Here is a 17,244-nt window from a genome sequence, read left to right as displayed (position 1 = left end):
TTCGGTAGTGTGACTAGACACAGTGTGAACTGATATAGTGATAACACAAGGTGAGTGACAGCAGAGCATGCTGGATCCTTTACAACAGTCTCTGTGGTCAGATGCAGTATTTGGTTCAGTTTTTGGAAGCCGATCATGGCACATGTTTTTAAATTGTGTAACTTTTGTGTGAATTAGACCTGTGAGCAGCCATCTAGCTCAAGCAAGCAGGCTGAGTCAGTTTACTCAATGATAGTAAAGATATAGATAGTCAATGATTTATAGATTAAAGTAGAGCTTTAACGTCCCTGAGGGGCAATTTATTTACTTTTCCTTGGAGGCCCAACCACCCTTGCTCCCACCCAGCCCTGTTTTCCAAGGATGTAGTGCAATGACGGTGTCCGAAACAACCCAGATTTGTATGGTGTTTTCATTTTCGTTTATTTATGGATTTTTTTTCTTGTCTGTGTTTTGTTTTGATCTCTTTGCTTATTATATTGATTTCCCCCGCACTATCTTGATTTATCTCTTATGTTCTTCTCATTCCCAACCTCCCCTAGCAGTAGTATATGATAGAAAAGGGCTCCATTAAGGAAAAAGGTTGGGAACCACTGCTTTAACTGACAATAGCTTATCCTACACAAATTCAATTGTTCTTTATTTACACTCCTCGTGGCATTTGTAAGAATCCACCTGCCTGAACAAAAACAACCAATCAGAGTCGAGAAAGAGAGTTGATTGTTGAGGCTCATTCCCAGAGTCCCAAAGCTCAACAATCAACTATCCTTCGTGGCTCTGATTGAGGGGCATTACAGGGCACCAGAGTTAGGATGCATTTATGGTGAAACAGATTAGTCAGGGTTAGGATTAGCATCCTAAAGGGAACTTTATTGTGTTTGATCTACAATGGAGGCATCCAAAAGGGAACTGGTTCCAGATTAGGCGCTGGCTCCGAACCAGACCTCAAACTGCCTAATCAGACTAATCAGGTTCCTTTGAGCTTTCTATAAAACTAATGTTTTCTTGTTTTGCAGATCCAAAAAGAAAGAGGGAGAAGGAATGAGAGTGGAACCTTGGGGTCACCATAAACAGATTTTTTTTCTTGTTAAAAATATAATGTTGGCTTAGGTTTAGGCCTTGCAAATTGAACGAGGCCACAACATGCTCTGAAGCTAATGCGATGGGGCACACGTCAGCCGTGGTAAAAAATGACGTACTCTATGGGTCTCGCACATGTGCGTGGAAAAATGGCTTATAAAGAGCAGCTCCAATGGCACGTTTATAGCACATCCAGACATACAAACACATGCCCCTTGGACCCATTCCCCAAACCCAAAAGGAAGTCAGCCATTTTGAATTTAGTGGTCATTCTTGGCGATTAGCACACATTGTACTATATCAAACTCGTCCTAGGGGATTGATCGGATCACCTTCAGATTTGGTCAGTGTCTTTTAATTTCTTTGTTTTTTGATCGATGTCCTTTTGTACTGCACTGTTGTTGTTTTTCTACGGCACTATTATATTGTTTCTATTGAATTGTATATGTTCTGTTTCCCTTGGTATATGTTATGCTCCTTCAAAGCAGCTCTTTGACACCTGTATGTCAGTGAAGATATAATAAATTATGAATTGGATTTTTTTTTTTTATTTGTCTTGTTAATGTTAATAAATAAATGGTAAATAATATATAGCAGGCCTGTAAATGAGAAAACCTGTGAAATAGCCTTTCCTAGTTTTTGTAATAGTGAATAGGCCTAATAATAATCTCAATGTTTAAATGTGCTTCCTATAGTCACTACGTGGTCCATACTGACTCTACAAGTAGCCTGCAGCGTTTTCTTTCTCTCTACCTGTTGGGACAAGAAGCCTATGTAGGAAAAAGCTCAAATCCCACAGTTCTTAACGAGTGCAATAATACAAAACTTTAGAATCCCACACAGTTCCTTCCAGTATTTCAGACACAAACACGGATTGAGAGCACTGCCGGCACACTGACCATCGACATCAATGTAGAAGTAGCCTCAGCAGCAGAGCCTGTAACGCAGAAGGTACGCACCAGTGCGGCTGCTCGGCTTCCTGGTCGGATGTTCCCACGAACCGTCGTCTTCTATCCCATGGATGTGTCCCTGCGCGCTCCTGCTCCCGGCGGCCGTCCTCCACAGCGTGAGCTCGGCCCTGTGACTGACAGACGGTTGGGGAATGCGGAAAACAGCCACACTCACTCACTATTCGATGTCATGTCCGAATTACCGTAAATACGCGTTTAGCGACCTTCGGAGGCGTTCACGACACCTTCTGACGGTTAAGACATTCAAGGAGTAGCCGTATCTTTTTTTACTTCATATTTTGACAAGGACTCGCCAAACTGATAAAATAAAAGCAACACTTCCGGTTTCAAAATAAAGGCGGAGAAGTCGTAAAGTTACAAAATACAGTCCGCCGGATTGGTGTTTCTGGAAAAGACAGCGCTTATATTCCCAACGCAAACAGATATTAACAGTTATAAAAGCATTATTAATAATAATAATAATAATAATACGGTAATAATAAATGTAGAATTGTATACATATTGAATCGCAAACCCTAGCAAATAGGTAATTGTTACACAAATATGGCATTAACAAACAAACAAACAAACGTCATTTTGAACACTGAGCCATTTGTACATTTCTCAGTCACACTCTTCGTTGCTTACAGATATCACATTGTGCAAACAGATATAGTGCCACTGTGATTACAAACACAGCAGCACATTTTGGGATTAGATGTAGCAGCAGTAACTGCCTGGCCTCAGTGTACAATCATCTGTTATGCCTTTGTGTGTTTTCTTGGTTAATGGTTTGTTCATGCATAATGTCTTGTTCTTATATTTTCTAGTCTACCTCTGTTCTGTGTTATGCACTAAGCAATAAAAGCTTTAGAAAGAAAGAGCAGCAAAAAGCAGCAGGTCATCTTGTCACATCGACAGCTGCTAACAAACTGAATGACATTCAAAAGCACGACCTGTAGGGGGAAACTACTGGCCTGATGGAAGCACCTTAAACTCAGATTGTAGACTGCTGGCTGTGATAAAATGACCTGCCCTTCCTGTGTGGTTCAAGGTGTATTATCTAGAGACACGGAACATTAACGTTTATGAACAGATACCTGCCTTCACTAACACATCTGTCTCTCTTTGATGAGGGTGTACAATCATTTCATTCAAATGACTCAAAGCTAACATCTGCTGCTCCAAACCAAAGGAAAATATTATAGCTTCTGTTTGTGCTTCCAGGGAATGTTAAAACTTCAGAAATCAATCAGACACAGTTTTAGAAAAACCCAGATTGTTTTTATTAATTTATTTTGAAGTTTGTCAACTGGCTGTAAACTTCAAATCTGAAATCAGTTCATTACATACACACAATTACCAAAATACAAAACCCTGTTACAGTAGTAACTGCTATTGTAATTGTAATGTAATCTATCACATGAACCCATCTGCAAATATGAAGGAATGAGTAGCAGCAGAAGATGAGAACAGAGAGCTCAGTTGCTCATGTTGCTTCTGCTGCTACCTCCTGATCCAGAGTTCTCTTAATCTTCTTTAATCAAATTACAAATCAGGCTCCTTGGTCACTGTACTTTTCTGTCGACTTTCACCCCCAATATGGGTTATTAAGCTATTCAGAGATCCTGTGCCCATTGAACCCTTCGAATTCCACCACCACCCCAGCCCCACACCTAAACTCAGCAGTGGCTTCTCAGTTCTTCTTGGCCTTTGGTGAGTCGTACTTCCTCTTGCTGGAGTACCAGAGGAGCAGAGGGATGCCGATGGAGGGCAGGGTCATTACGCCAAACGCAGCCCAGTCCAGCTAGAAAAGGGAGACATGGGGAAGTGAGTGAAGCTAAAGGGGCAGTTCATTTCTTTGTCATTATTAAATGTCAATGATTCAATGTTATTTAAAGCTGCAGTAGGTACATTTTAATTTTTGCAAAATTTGCTGAAACTTTCACCAAATCCTGACAGACAGACAATCTGTGAATTATCATCACTCCTCTTAGTGCTCCTAACGCAATTGCAAGAATCCACCTTAACAAAAACAACCAATCAACTCTTAACCCTAAGCATGTTTTTATCTTTCTCTGCTCTGATTGGTTGTTTTCGTCCAGTCCTGGTGGATTCTTGCAAATACCATAATGCCACAGATTATCTGTCTCGTGTACTACTGTGAGGATATAGTGAAAGTTTCAGCAAATATGACAAAAGCTTATTTTTATAAAAGCTACCTACTCTGCCGTTAATTGTCATTTACAAAACAAGGTTGTGTAAGGAATTTCAGATTGTACTTCCCTATTGAAAGATTATGTATCGTAAAATTGATTATTAAGTCATAAACATTTCTATTTGTGCTGAGGATGAAGTGTTATTTAAGAAAAAAATGTTTTATTGCCAGCTCCGTGTTATATGTGTTTACCTATACTGCCACAGAGCTGTAAGAAGCCGTTTCCCTACAAAGGCTTTATAAGTATATACTCATTTGCCAGTTTATTAGGTACAGCTAGGTAAGACAAATGCCATCTAATACAACAGTCCTGCAATAAATCCTCCCTTCATGAAGGTTCAGTTTTTCAGTTTGGATCCCTTTAACAGAGGGTTGATTCAACTGTATGATGCCTTTATAACGTACATCTCATTTGTAATACAGGCAAAATCTCAAATGGAACACAAAGCCTTTTTTGCTGCTCTCAGACAGAATAAACTGCAGCCGAAATTAAAACCTGTTCTCTTTGGCTGATTTTACAGTTTTAACCACTGACTCCACCTGTACTTGCAATGGTTACATCTCATTGAGAGCAGATCTTTACAGGTTAACTAGGCCTTTAGCACAAATAGTTAGATTTGTTCATCACTGGTTATGTGCCTTACTCAGTTCCACTTTTACTTGTTCAACGTTGTTTTTTTTCCCACCACTTTCCAAGTAGTTCGGCAAGTAGGTCAGGCATCAAATTGCTGGAATCAATATGTACTTGCACCTATACAGATTGTTTTATTTATTAGTGGGTATGAAATAACAAGACCCTCTTAGCTGTCTTGCAAGCGAGATGCTGTTGGCTGTTTTCAATGCACTCCAGCTGAATTTTTCTAAAACTTGACATGCCTTTGAAAAACTATCCTCTTCTATCCACCTTGCTCTCAAACTTGTGGCAAATTACGCAATATATAGTTGGGGTTTCACCCACATCCTCTAATGTCACTTAACTCCTGTTGCCAGAATAATTCAAATGCTCACTTGCATTTCAGCTCATGAATTTTGTCTTTACCCGCCGCCATTTTCTCCAAGTGCCCAATCGGTACTGAGCATGCGCAACTGTCAGAAGAGAAGGAAGCGAGATGGCTAGCGCACCGTGGTGTTATTTTGTTTAGTTTTGTGTGCTTTCATTGTCAAGTATACAGGACACCCATGCATGTGTTTAAAGTGGTCCTGTGTTTCCTCAGCTAAAGATTAGGAAGTTCTGCAGAAGGTTTGTATACAGAATTCCACTAACATTGATCATTTCCTCTACTAAAGTACCATTTACTACTGCTCTTTCTAAAGTTAATCAGGTCCACCCACTCAGTCAGGAGCCTAAGTGAGTGAGTGAAAACCACTTTTTGAATGTTAACACTCACATAGTGTGGGGAGAAGCGCCGGTCGAACTCCCTCTGAGCCAGGATGCCTCCTTGGCCGGGGGCGCTAGTGTAGCCAACCTGCAGGAAAGGACAGACACTTCAGCTTCCTTCACTTCACTAAACACTTAACCGGCTTTGATCCATGATGATAATCAACTGGGTTTTACCACGACTTGTCCTCCCTCCTGGGCCAGGTAGCTGACAGAAGCAGAGGTGAAGTTGAAGTAACCGGCCTTCAGGGGGCGCAGCACCACGGTGTGAGAGACATTGCTGGCTCTGAAAGTTCCAGGGTTAATTCTGACAACTTGAACTATATGAAGAGTCCGTTGATGTAAACAGCATAGTGATGATAGTAACCCCCTACAATCATGTTCTATAGCCCCGCCCCTTTCCTGTACTTAGATATGCTATGTGCTAGACACATACAGAGAAAAAAGGGGGCGGGACTTAGGAAGACTCAATTAAACTTGTCTTCTCAGTGATGGAGGTGTAGTTTGTCCAAATGTCCCTGTCTCTCACAGATAAGAGTACTTCACCTGCCAAGCTTTCTCACCATCAGTTCCACTATGTTGTATGTTCACCGCCATCTATTTTTCCATTTGAGACAGTACATTAAAAAGCAGCTGCTAACAGAGGTTACATAATGGTTGAGAGAGGACCTAATCAGTGTCAGTGAGTGGATGCAGAGGTGTGTTTGATCAGCTGTTTGGGAATGTAAGGTTTTTCTCCCATCAAAGCTACAGTAGGTAATTTATAAAAATATTTGTCATATTTGCTGAAACTTTCACCATATCCTGACAGTAGTACATGAGACAGATAATCTGTCAAGAACAATAGGATACCAATGTTACCTTATAGTTTTAAGGATAATGTGATGCCAGTAGTAAGCTTTCAGTAAATGTGGAGACCTTAAATCAACTCAGTTCAAACGTAATCAACTCAAATCAATGCAAGAATTTCATACCAGAACTCAAAATAAACTGTAATGAATCCTCTGAGACTATTTCTATGTCTATGAAGCATGTTTGCCATTGTAAAGGTCTAGAACCAGTTCCTTAGTGCCAACTAGCCTTGATGATCCAGTTTTACTCGGCTAGTGGTTGATTTTAATGTTAGCTACAGCATGAGAAGGGAAAAATAGTTCAAGAGTCTGCCTTACCCAATCTTGAGATGTAACCAGGCTGTCTTATTACGTATAGGTACAGATAACAATGAAGAGAAAGGGGGAATTTATGATTGGTTGTTTTCATTTAGAATTACTGTCTCATGTACTACTGTCAAGATATAGTATTTCAGCAATAATGACAAAAAGTTATTTTTATAAAAATGACCTATTGCAGCTTTAAACTGACATTACTGACTTCATCACACAGTACCAACAACTGCGAGGTGAGAGGACCAGACATTTAGGTTCAAGGATACGGTGCAATCCTGTCCCATTTGACATTCAACATTCCTGAAACGATTCCAAAGTCTTCAGGGGGAAAGGAATCATCTGACAGCTCCACCTCCAGAGCAGCACTGTAGAAACACAAAGGGAAGAGGACAAAGTTAGATGACAGTGTTTAATTAGATTTTACTGAATCTCCAGGATACAGCAGGGCCATGCACAGTACCCAGGGCAGGAATTATGCCACGGTCAACCAGCCAGTGCCACGGATGCCCTGCTGTGCGGCCGTAATTCCAATTAGCGCTCCTAGCGTTCCTTAGCGCTCCTTCAGTCAGCCATTAGTGTGTGCAGATGAGCTCAGTTTGCAGTATACTGGTTACTGTGTGTTGTGTTTGCTGCCACAGAAAAGAAATAAGCTAGCTAGAATTAGAGCTATGAGTCAGGCTAAATACAGTTAAACTAGCCTAAAAGCTGAGCTCTAACAAAACTTACATGTTTATAGCAGGGTGCATGAGAGTTATAACACAGGGGTCAAAACCAACTCTTTCAATACCTTCTCAAAACTCACAAGGGGGAACGTTAACCTCGTTCCACAGCGGCCACACTGACAATGCAGCCTGCAGATAAGGCTAAAGGGATTTCTTGTTGATTATCTCAAAATGCAAGATAACTGACCCGATGAATCACTGTATCACTACAGGAGAGCATTCTATCACACTCAGTGCAGTCCTGACCTGGAGCCCACGTTGTAGATGTTGTACTGCAGGGTGAGGTCACGGCCCTCCACAGCATAGCGGTTCAGCAGGGATTTCGAGGCCAGCAGACGGGCTCCTTCTTCTCCTGAGCCCAGAGCGAGCAGAGCCAGGACCAGAAACACATGCAGCATCTTTGTCATCTGGAAAGAAAAGTGATCCAATTAAAATGTGACACACTGTGAAGAACTGCTGATGAGACGGGGCGCAGTATGGGGACACCTCAGCCACTGCAGCCTGCACCAAGCCTTTTACAACAGCACAGTAACGGGGTGTTAGTAAAGGCCACACTTACATGAACTAGTGTTACAAAGCCAGAAGACAATTTGTAAAAATACATAAATATTTACGGAATTGAACACTGAGATATTATAAAGGTTTTCTTTGAAGGAAGTTAAAGGGTCAAATTAGACTAAAGCCGATGGATAACAGTTAACGTTAGCTAGCTATAAAGGGAGCTAGCCTTACAGCTATTTTAAAATGTTATCGTTACAAAAGTAATAGCAGCGTTTCTGTTCAAAAGCTTGAGAGCATTAATGAATATGTTAAGTAAAAAGTGTTACATTTTAGTTTGTATTAACGTTATATGTCAAAGGGCTCAACATCGACTGTTCCAGACGCCTACGTGGACCAAACGTCACGTACCTAACGTTAGCTGTCAGTCACAGAATTACAACGAAGAGAAGCTCGTTGTCTACATTTACGTTACAGAACGTCCATGTATGTGATTCTAAAATATCAAGCTAGCAAACGAGTGCAGTTTGTACAGTTATAGGAAAGAAAAGCACAGCCCGTTACCGTTCACTGGTGTTCCTCAGACCGCACAAATTGAAGGAGCTGGGGACGCGCATGCTCAGAAGCTTAAAGCTGATGTTTGCATGACGTGTACCGAGGGTGAATTTAAGGTAGTCTCGAGACAGCGCAGCGCCCCTAGCGTCTTGGAGGCGGTGGTGTTTCCTCGGATTCGACGGACTTGTATGTAGTTGACTCACCAATCTTTTTTTAACCCATCTGGTTATAATCAGAACTAATCTAATCCATGCCTTATTTCAAAGTAATATTGTTTCTGTTTCACCTGGAATAGTCGTTTAAACAATTTATGCTGAAAAGAAAGTTTGGAAAAAAATACTTCACTTACGATGAACACTGTATGGAAGCCCATTTCTGCCAATTCTTCTCCACTACCACTGTTTCTCTCATCTGCGCCCAATAGACATCTTTGGTTTGGTGGACCTTTTGGTGAAGTTTGTGAAGCTAGTCAACCCATTGCTTGTGATGACTACCTTGTGTACATTTGCCAGCTCTGTTGTAACATTCTGCCTCTTCACCTCATACTATGCAGGGATGAGGGTGTTGGACAGAACAGTCCTGCAGAGAGGGGTCTAACTGCATTTTCTCTATATTCAGCATCGTCCTCCACCTGAATTGTCCTACAATTGGCTGAAGTTGGACAAAACAGGGTGCAATACATGTCAGCTAAACCAGGATCTTAATATTCACATACAAACATCCTAACAAATGATACAAAAATTACAATCAAAATCCAAACTGTATCATACAAATATATGATTCCTTTTGTCCTCAAGTGAGAGACGTTGCCTAGCCATGCTGTACTGAAACACACAACAAGACGCTTTGAATATCTTTGTATTAATATTTGCCTATACTATGCTAGAGTGGGAGTGTGTCTGCATCTACTCACCATATGTTCCCTCAGACTTATGTTCCCTGAATCTTATGTTCCCTCAACCTTACAGTCACTCTGCTATAAACTTCCAATCCACAAAAATATACGCTTTAACATTTTTTCATTTATTTATTATTATTGTGTGTGGCAACTTTAGCCTCACCACCGCAGGGTCGATGACCCTCTCCACTTCGAAGGGGCCAATGAACCTGGGTGCCAGTTTCTTGGATTCGACCTGTAAAGGGAGCCATACCTTCTGGCCCACCTGGTAGGTGGGGGCCTTGGAGCAGTGGCGGTTGGCAGTGGCAGAGTAACGGTCAGCGGAGCATAGGAGGGAGGCTCTGGCTTGCATCCAGGTCCTGCGACTCCATGTCCTGGTTCTTCCTCTCGGTCTGACCATTGGGCTGGGGATGGAACCCGGACGACAGGCGGTGGCCCCAGTGCACAGAATTCCCCTTCAAAATATCGAGATGAACTGGGGTCCCTGGTCTGAGACCACTTCGATGGGGAGGTCGTGCAGCCGGAAGGCATGGAGCAGCACCAGTTTCTTTAGCCGAGGGGAGCTTGAGCAGAGGAATGAAGTGGGCTATTTTACTGAACTGGTCTACCACGATCATGATGGTAGTGTATTACGCCCCTGTCTAGGGTTAAGGAGCGCAACATAAATGTAAGAAGAAAATAAACCAATAATACTATCCTGATCCCCAAACCAACAACGAACAGGATTTAACAATCAAGGGAAGTAATTTATTTACAAATGTGGAAAAGGTGCAACAAAAACCAGGAAGAACTTCAGGGTGAACCAAGGCCAAAAACAACTAACTAAGATCTAACTCTCTCAAACTTAATGCTGACTAATCCCTATTTAACATATGAGTAAAACAAAAGACATTTACTATCCCTAACTCCTTAACCTAATGAAAAACAGGAGAAAAACAGTACAAAAGAAAATGGCAGTTTACCCCTACAACACCCACTATATACAACCATAAGAAAGAAAAAAACAGTGATGGGAAGGTTTGTGCTGGCTACACACTGGACAGGCCCCCACAAACTCCTGGGTGTCTCCGTCCAAGGTTTGCCTACCAAAACCTCAGCTGAACCACCTCCTTGGTTCGCTGGACCCCAGGGTGACAGGAGGGTAGAGGGGACAAACAGGCAGTCCAGGCTGATCCTCCAAAGCCCCCTTAACTCTCTCCTCTACTTCCCAGGTGAGGGGGCATGAAGCATGAGGACGGAAGGATGGTATCAGGATTGGGGACAGAATCCTCCCTCTCCACAAACTGACGGGACAGGGTGTCGGGTTTGACGTCATGAGAACCAGGCCGGTAGGGGAGAGAGAGATTGAACCGGGTGAGGAACAGGGACCAGCGGGCTTGTTGGGAGTTCAACCTTTTTGCTGATTGGAAGTAGTCAAGGTTTTTGTGGTCTGTCCATACCAGGAACGGTTGCTTGGTACCCTCCAGTGGCGCCATTCCTAGAGGGCCAGCTTGACGGCCAAGAGTTCTCGGTTGCCTATATCATAGTTTCTGGTCTTCCGCTGCTCTTTGGGAGAGAACAGCTCCTACCCCTACCTTGGAGGCATCCACCTCTACCACGAATTGTCTCTCAGGTCCGGGCATTTGGAGGATGGGGGCCAACGTAAACCGGGTCTTGAGTGACTGGAAGGCCGCTTCTGCAGCAGAGGACAGCGCTGTGAGAGGTGCGGTGACAGTGCTGTAGCCCCGGTTAAACCTCCGATAGAAGTTGGCAAACCCGGGAAATCGTTGGAGCTGCTTGCGGGAGTCAGGAGCAGGCCAGGTGGTAACAGCGGATACTTTGGCGGGATCCATATGGATGTTCCCCCTTAGTGAAAGCTTTGATGCCCAAAAACAAATTTAAAAATCTAAAACCTACAGTTCACAGACAGATGTTATTTGACCAGAATCATAGTCGTAATTTTTCATAGTCAGAGTTGGAGCTCAGTTTTTGCATTATCGCGCTTTTATTTGGCTTTTTGTACTTTCATAGTACACACTCCTGACCTCTGTGACCCTCAGCAGAAACATTCAGATACATTAAGGTTATATACCTGTGTGTCGTAAAGTCTCCAGATGTGTTTTACTCCACAGATGTCACAGCAGCTCATAGTATCATTTATAGGCAGGGTATCCTGAAACCTGGTGGATATTATATCTTTTCTAATCACCTGTGCTGTTCTGTGTGTTTACAGTATAACAATGTACCAGAGATAAAGCTCCTGGAGGCATTGACCAAAATCTGTGCTGTGTTGGAATGCTGTAAGTAGGAAAACACACAAGCGAACAACTGTTTGCATTGTCACACACTCTTTCCATGATCTAATGTGTATGGAAGCCCAATTCGTAAACCTTCTTAGTTTTAGTTTATTTTGACTTAGCATCTCAAAATATCAAGACTCAAAAATGACTTTGTGATACTAAGTAATTATTTTGGGAAGGTTTCTTAATATAATGACTTTTTTGTCACATTGGCGGAAATGGGCCATAATGCGTGTTTCTGTCTCTGTTAGTAATGGAGAGTTGGTGTACGAGCTTCCGGCAGAGGTTTGTGCTCCTTCTATCTCTGCTGCTCCACCATCTACCGTCTCCATTCCAAAGTAAGTTTGCTCTGGACAGTTTTGGTCAAAGTGTATCTCTTTTTTGTGACTGGCTCATGATCTGCAGCAGTAGTCCTTATAAATTAGCCAGACCATTTTGAATCACAATCATGTTATATTTACTCTCTAGCAGCTGTTGTTTGATTTCAGGTGTCTTTTATTTGTTATATAATCAGTCTTTTAATGTTCAACTCAGCCCATATGTTATATTATTTTCTCACAGTTTTACACAGTGGTAACAAAAGTTCTTACTCTGTTTCTGTCCTTTAGAAAGAGAACCCCTAACTCTATATTTTCACATCTTCATAGTGATTTGTGCTTTTATTTTTATAGCAGAAATACACTCATTAAAGCTGCAGTTGGTAAATTTTATGAACATAGTTTTTTGGCATTTTTGCTGAAACCTTACTAAATACTGACAGTAGTACATGCACTAGCAGGAGCCTGAGGAACCAGATTTTCACAGATTCACTGTCTCGTAGGGGTGGGCGATATGGGCAAAAAATAATATTGCGTTATTTTGGGGGATTTTGGCGATAACAATAATCAGTCGATATCCTTTAAAATGTGATTGGAAATGTCTGAGTTAGGGCTTGTGTCCACCAAACGCGTTTTTAGCGCTGAGAGCGCTCAAAAACTAATTTTCCGAGCGCCCAGCGGTGTTAAAAGTTGAACAGATTTAAACTTGAAGCGCTCTGAGTGCTGCGCTAAAAGTCTTTTCGAAACTAAACCATTTCCATGCCAGAGAGGTAGACCCACGTCTCGGCACTAAATCATCTGAAGTACCGGTAGCTTGAGGGACTGGAGGTGCTTGCATTTTCTCTCTACCATCACATCACTGCTAAACTGTTGCAAGGAGGATGGTAGTGAAAAGTCACGTGATCACGTCATGTGATCACATAGGCCCACTAGTCATGTGACTGAATCCTTGCATGCGTTGCTGCACCGTGTATTAAGTGGATGTGAGGAGTTTACGCGTGCGTTTCAATATTTTTGGCGAAGTAATTTAAATACTCGATAATGGAAATTTGCATATCGTCAAAACGACAATGACGATATTATCGCAAACGATATATATCGCCCACCTCTACTGTCTCATGCTCTATTGTCAGAAAAAGTCAGCAATAATGGCAAAAAGTTATTTTCAAAAGTTACCCACTTTTACACTACATGCCACATTCGCCCTTTCACCACATTCAATAAAAAACATCAAACAGAAACTAACGCATTCATTCACATACCGATATTGTAATGGGTCAGTTTAGGACCAAAATGAAGCACACTTAGGCAGGTAGTCAGTTGATAATGATCTTTATTTTCAGCTCGTGGAACAAACAGAGCAGGCAAGCTACAAACGATAATGTTCAATTCTGGCTTTAGGTTGTGAACCCTTAGAGTGTTTTGCAGCAATCCAAGAGCCGGCAGGTGGGTGTGCGCACACGATGGTATGTGTGGCAATACGCTCAGTCTCTGAGCCACGGAAACTCACAGGAGAGGAGATGGTCGAACTCACGCAGTGTTCTTCACACTTATGTTGGTTTGTGTCAACCATCTTTATTCAGCTAGGTTGAATCACAGATTAGTAAATAGCACTGATTTACTTGAAGTAGTTAAACATTTACATTAAAGACTGTAAGAGAATCCAGGGGCCTTATTTATAAAGGTTGCTACACACAAAAAAGTTGGCAGTGAAATATGCGTACACATATTTCTCCGCAAAAGTTGGGATTTACAGAGAAATGAGGTGCGGTGAAATGTGTGCATTTCTACACATGCTTTCACCCATACATAGAGCTCCCACAAAGTGTGTGCCTGTGTCTAAGTAGGGTCGGCCCATTCATGATCTATTTAGCATTGACCATTTATGGCTGATTGTGGGAAGACACTGAGAGGAGTACACTCTGAGTTTTATAAATGAGGCCTCAGCTCACTTGGACTTTTAAGTTGAAATTCAAGGTCAATACAAACAATTGTACATTTTATTAGATGCAATATAAATGTTACAAAACAACTTCCCTACAAAGTAAACAGTAACACTGTGATACAAGGGTCCCTTGTAACCACAACTGAAGACAACAGAAGTTGTGACTTTTCAACTTAAATGCCCTTTGATTCAATTTCAGTGTTTTTGTCTATTTGTGTTGTGTGTTCATCTTAAACCTGAACAGGAAACACAGACAGATGTGGTGGAGGCTCCTCACACACAGACAGGTGAGATGGGTGCTCCTCACACACAGGTGAGATGTAAGGTGGCTCTTACCCTCAGACAGTGAGGGTGCAGCTGCCACAGTGACCCTGCCTGTGTGTGACACGTGTCACCTGCCCCAGGTGGATGAGGTCATCCCTGCGTGGATGTTCCAAGGACAACGGCTGGATGTTCCAAGGCCAACGTCTGGCCAATCAGAGGACGTCAGAGGACATCCAGTAGCGCAGCAGCTTCAGCCCCAGCCCCAGCCCCGCACTGCACAGCCAAAGCTGACCACCTCTCCACTGGACATCTTTACTGTGGACAGGAATCGAATGAACAATAGAGCTAGAAATTGTAATCAAAATACAAATGACTTATTATTAGAATCCAACAGGGGACCTTTTCGAGGTCACAGCAACAATGATTATCTTAGCTCAGGGATAAAGTATCCTGGACAAGCCCCCAGTTGTATTAGGTCCCTCTTTAAGAATAAAAAAAATACGAAAACACAACAACCAAAGAAACTAAAACTAATTTGAAGTAGTTGTGAATTAAGGGTAATACAGGGTACCCCAAACTTACCTAGTCCTAAACCTCCTACCACATACCTTTCCTTACAGATTTTAACAAGTGTGCTTACACAGAAGGCAACAACAGTAGTCAATGTTAGAGAGAGTGAACTTTCAGGCAGACTTCTTATATTGTGGGCTTGTATGATGATTGACCAGCTTCAAACATGTTGGATCAATGAGTCGCGAGGGAAGACTTGTTGTGGAAATTTCTCTTCTGCTGATGAAGAATGAAATAGAGAACTTCTGCCGGCCAACAAGGTTTTATTTTCTTTGCAAAGAAAAGGTTAATCAACACGCGAGCGGTCAAAGATGAAGAAAGACCCCGAGCATGGGGAGACCTAAACATTTATACCTGAGGAACACCTCTTTCACATCCCTTTGTCTGCTGCAGGGGTCTGCCCCTGCAGGAAGTGTTTTCACACCCTTTTGTCTATTGCAGGTATCGGCGTTGACCCCCCGTTGGTGTGTTTCATATCTGAGGTATCCTACAGGATCTTGTATTTAGGTGCAAAGTTGAGTCTAGACATCACAATTTGAAAAACACAAAAGGACCTGGTATCTTGTGTTAGGAAGGGGGAGGTTGGGCATCTGTAGTGGCTGAAACCAAAAAATGTATTTACCATTACAGACCGCACAGCTGGAAAACAATCAGTCTTGTTTGCCCCTGGAAGGAACGCAGGAGAAAACCCAACTGGCTCTGCTTGGAGAGACCTGAAAATGGCTGTCCACCAACGTTCACCATCCAACCTGACAGAACTGGAGAGGATCTGCAAGGAAGAATGGCAGAGGATCCCCAAATCCAGGTGTCAAAAACTTGTTGCATCATTCCCAAGAAGACTCATGGCTGTACTAGCTCAAAAGGGTGCTTCTACTCAATACTGAGCAAATGGTCTGAATACTTATGACCATGTGATATTTCAGTTTTTCTTTTTTAATAAATTTGCAAAAGTTTCTATATTTCTGTTTTTTTCTGTCAAGATGGGGTGCTGAGTGTACATAAATGAGAAATAAAATGAACTTTTTTGATTTCAGCAAATGGCTGCAATGAAACAAAGAGTGAAACATTTAAAGGGGTCTGAATACTTTCCGTACCCATGGTATATCAGTTAAGTATGTTGTTTATTTACAGAACAAGACAACCAGTGGATGCATACTAGATAATCTATCATTCTTCAATGACAACTGTTACCACCACCAAACAGTGAGGAGAGCATTTCACCACTTTTTGTCATTGACACAATTCCAGTATGACTTGTTACTAGTGTTAACCCTGGTGTTGGGTCTGTGGGACCCGTTTTCATTCTTTATTAAAGAAAAATGATACAATTAATTAATTTTCAAACTGAGACCACTGACTTTGGCTCATTTTCTGTGAAGAACATATATCAGAATACATATTTAATGACCACACACCATACACCCCCCCTACACATTTCTATTACATATAAGATGTCCGGGTCCACTGGACCCGGGGCTAATAGAAGTGTGGAAATTGATGTTCTGTTTACCGCACCCACCCACACCCACACCCATACCCATACCCACACCCACACACACACACACACACACACACACACACAGCAGGCCTAGACAGGAGGAGGACAGAGGGTCAAATGTGCCAGAAAATGAGAGCAGACAGTGTTGACAAACAATGTTGCAATGTGACCTAACAAAGGTAAAGGGCAAATATTAACCATATATATTGTTTATACTGCTTGTAATTGGGATAAGGTAAACATCTGTTCAGTATTTTAACATAAAAGTGTTTGATTGTGAGGTATTAAAAGCCACAAAATGCAACGGGTCCATCAGACCCACAAACGCTGGCTGAGTAACAACAATATGAACAATACACAAGGGTTAATGTTATAAAGAGTTCGGTCTAGACCTGCTCTATTTGAAAAGTGTCCTGAGATAACTTTTGTTATGAATTGGTGCTATACAAATAAAATTGAATTGAATAGTGTGTAAACCACCCAGCTGTGGTAGTTGCACATGCAATAGGAAACTGGCCTTTGATGTCCCAAGAAAGAATAAGAATGTAAAGAATGTAATTATATTTTTACTATCTGTACTTATGTGTCTGTACAAATGTTTGCCTGTATCAAGGATGTAAGCAGTCAATAAATGATTAGTAACTTCCTTGTATGTTGCTAGGGAAAATTGTCCATCTTTCTTGAAATCACAGATTTGTTGGTAGCATTGACTCTATGCCTCTCTGTTAAATGATGTGTGGGTCTGTCATGCCTTTAATATTGTTTTTTTAGTTGGGACAACAATTTTGTGTGTTTTAGTAGTAGGAACATCCAAGGACCACAATACATTCTGCTATCTAAAAATGTATTGGCTAATTGGGTCTTGAAGAAAATCAAACTTTTCTCATTAAAAAATGTTATTATCTGGAT

General features: G+C 41.7%; 2 protein-coding genes across 4 annotated transcripts in view; both read right to left on the bottom strand.

Annotated features, from left to right (window-relative positions):
• Window positions 1-2,358, bottom strand: part of si:dkey-240h12.4 (death-associated protein kinase 2) — a 28,713-nt gene extending 26,355 nt beyond the window's left edge. The window contains exon 1 of one of the 3 annotated variants that reach the window (XM_051415380.1): window positions 1,977-2,358. The gene's annotated coding sequence lies outside the window, so the exon portion shown is untranslated. The remainder of the gene's footprint in view (window positions 1-1,976) is intronic. The other 2 variants (XM_051415378.1, XM_051415379.1) reach the window with 2 other exon arrangements.
• Window positions 2,359-3,289: 931 nt separating this feature from the next.
• ssr2 (signal sequence receptor, beta) lies at window positions 3,290-8,659 on the bottom strand. The gene is made up of 6 exons (XM_051415410.1): window positions 8,574-8,659; window positions 7,758-7,918; window positions 7,056-7,154; window positions 5,801-5,909; window positions 5,634-5,711; window positions 3,290-3,834 (listed from the first exon to the last, which is right to left on the bottom strand). Exons 2-6 carry the CDS (start codon window positions 7,916-7,918, stop codon window positions 3,724-3,726), a joined length of 558 nt encoding a protein of 185 aa, XP_051271370.1. The 5' UTR covers window positions 8,574-8,659; the 3' UTR covers window positions 3,290-3,723.
• Window positions 8,660-17,244: the final 8,585 nt, after the last annotated feature.

The sequence above is a fragment of the Dicentrarchus labrax genome, unplaced genomic scaffold (assembly GCF_905237075.1).
Source record: "Dicentrarchus labrax unplaced genomic scaffold, dlabrax2021, whole genome shotgun sequence".
Lineage (NCBI taxonomy): Eukaryota > Metazoa > Chordata > Actinopteri > Moronidae > Dicentrarchus > Dicentrarchus labrax.
Note: the sequence above shows the minus strand (reverse complement) of the source record. Positions and strands in the feature narration are given on the sequence as shown.

Bases quoted from the DNA above. Each gene is read 5' to 3' on its own strand.
- ssr2 (XM_051415410.1), bottom strand. From the start codon at position 7,918: ATGACAAAGATGCTGCATGTGTTTCTGGTCCTGGCTCTGCTCGCTCTG. The intron at 5,910-7,055 runs GTATCCTTGAAC...TGGAACTTTCAG, and splicing joins AAATGGGACAGGATTGCACC to AGCCAGCAATGTCTCTCACA. The intron at 3,835-5,633 runs GTGAGTGTTAAC...TCCCTTTTCTAG, and splicing joins GGCGCTTCTCCCCACACTAT to CTGGACTGGGCTGCGTTTGG.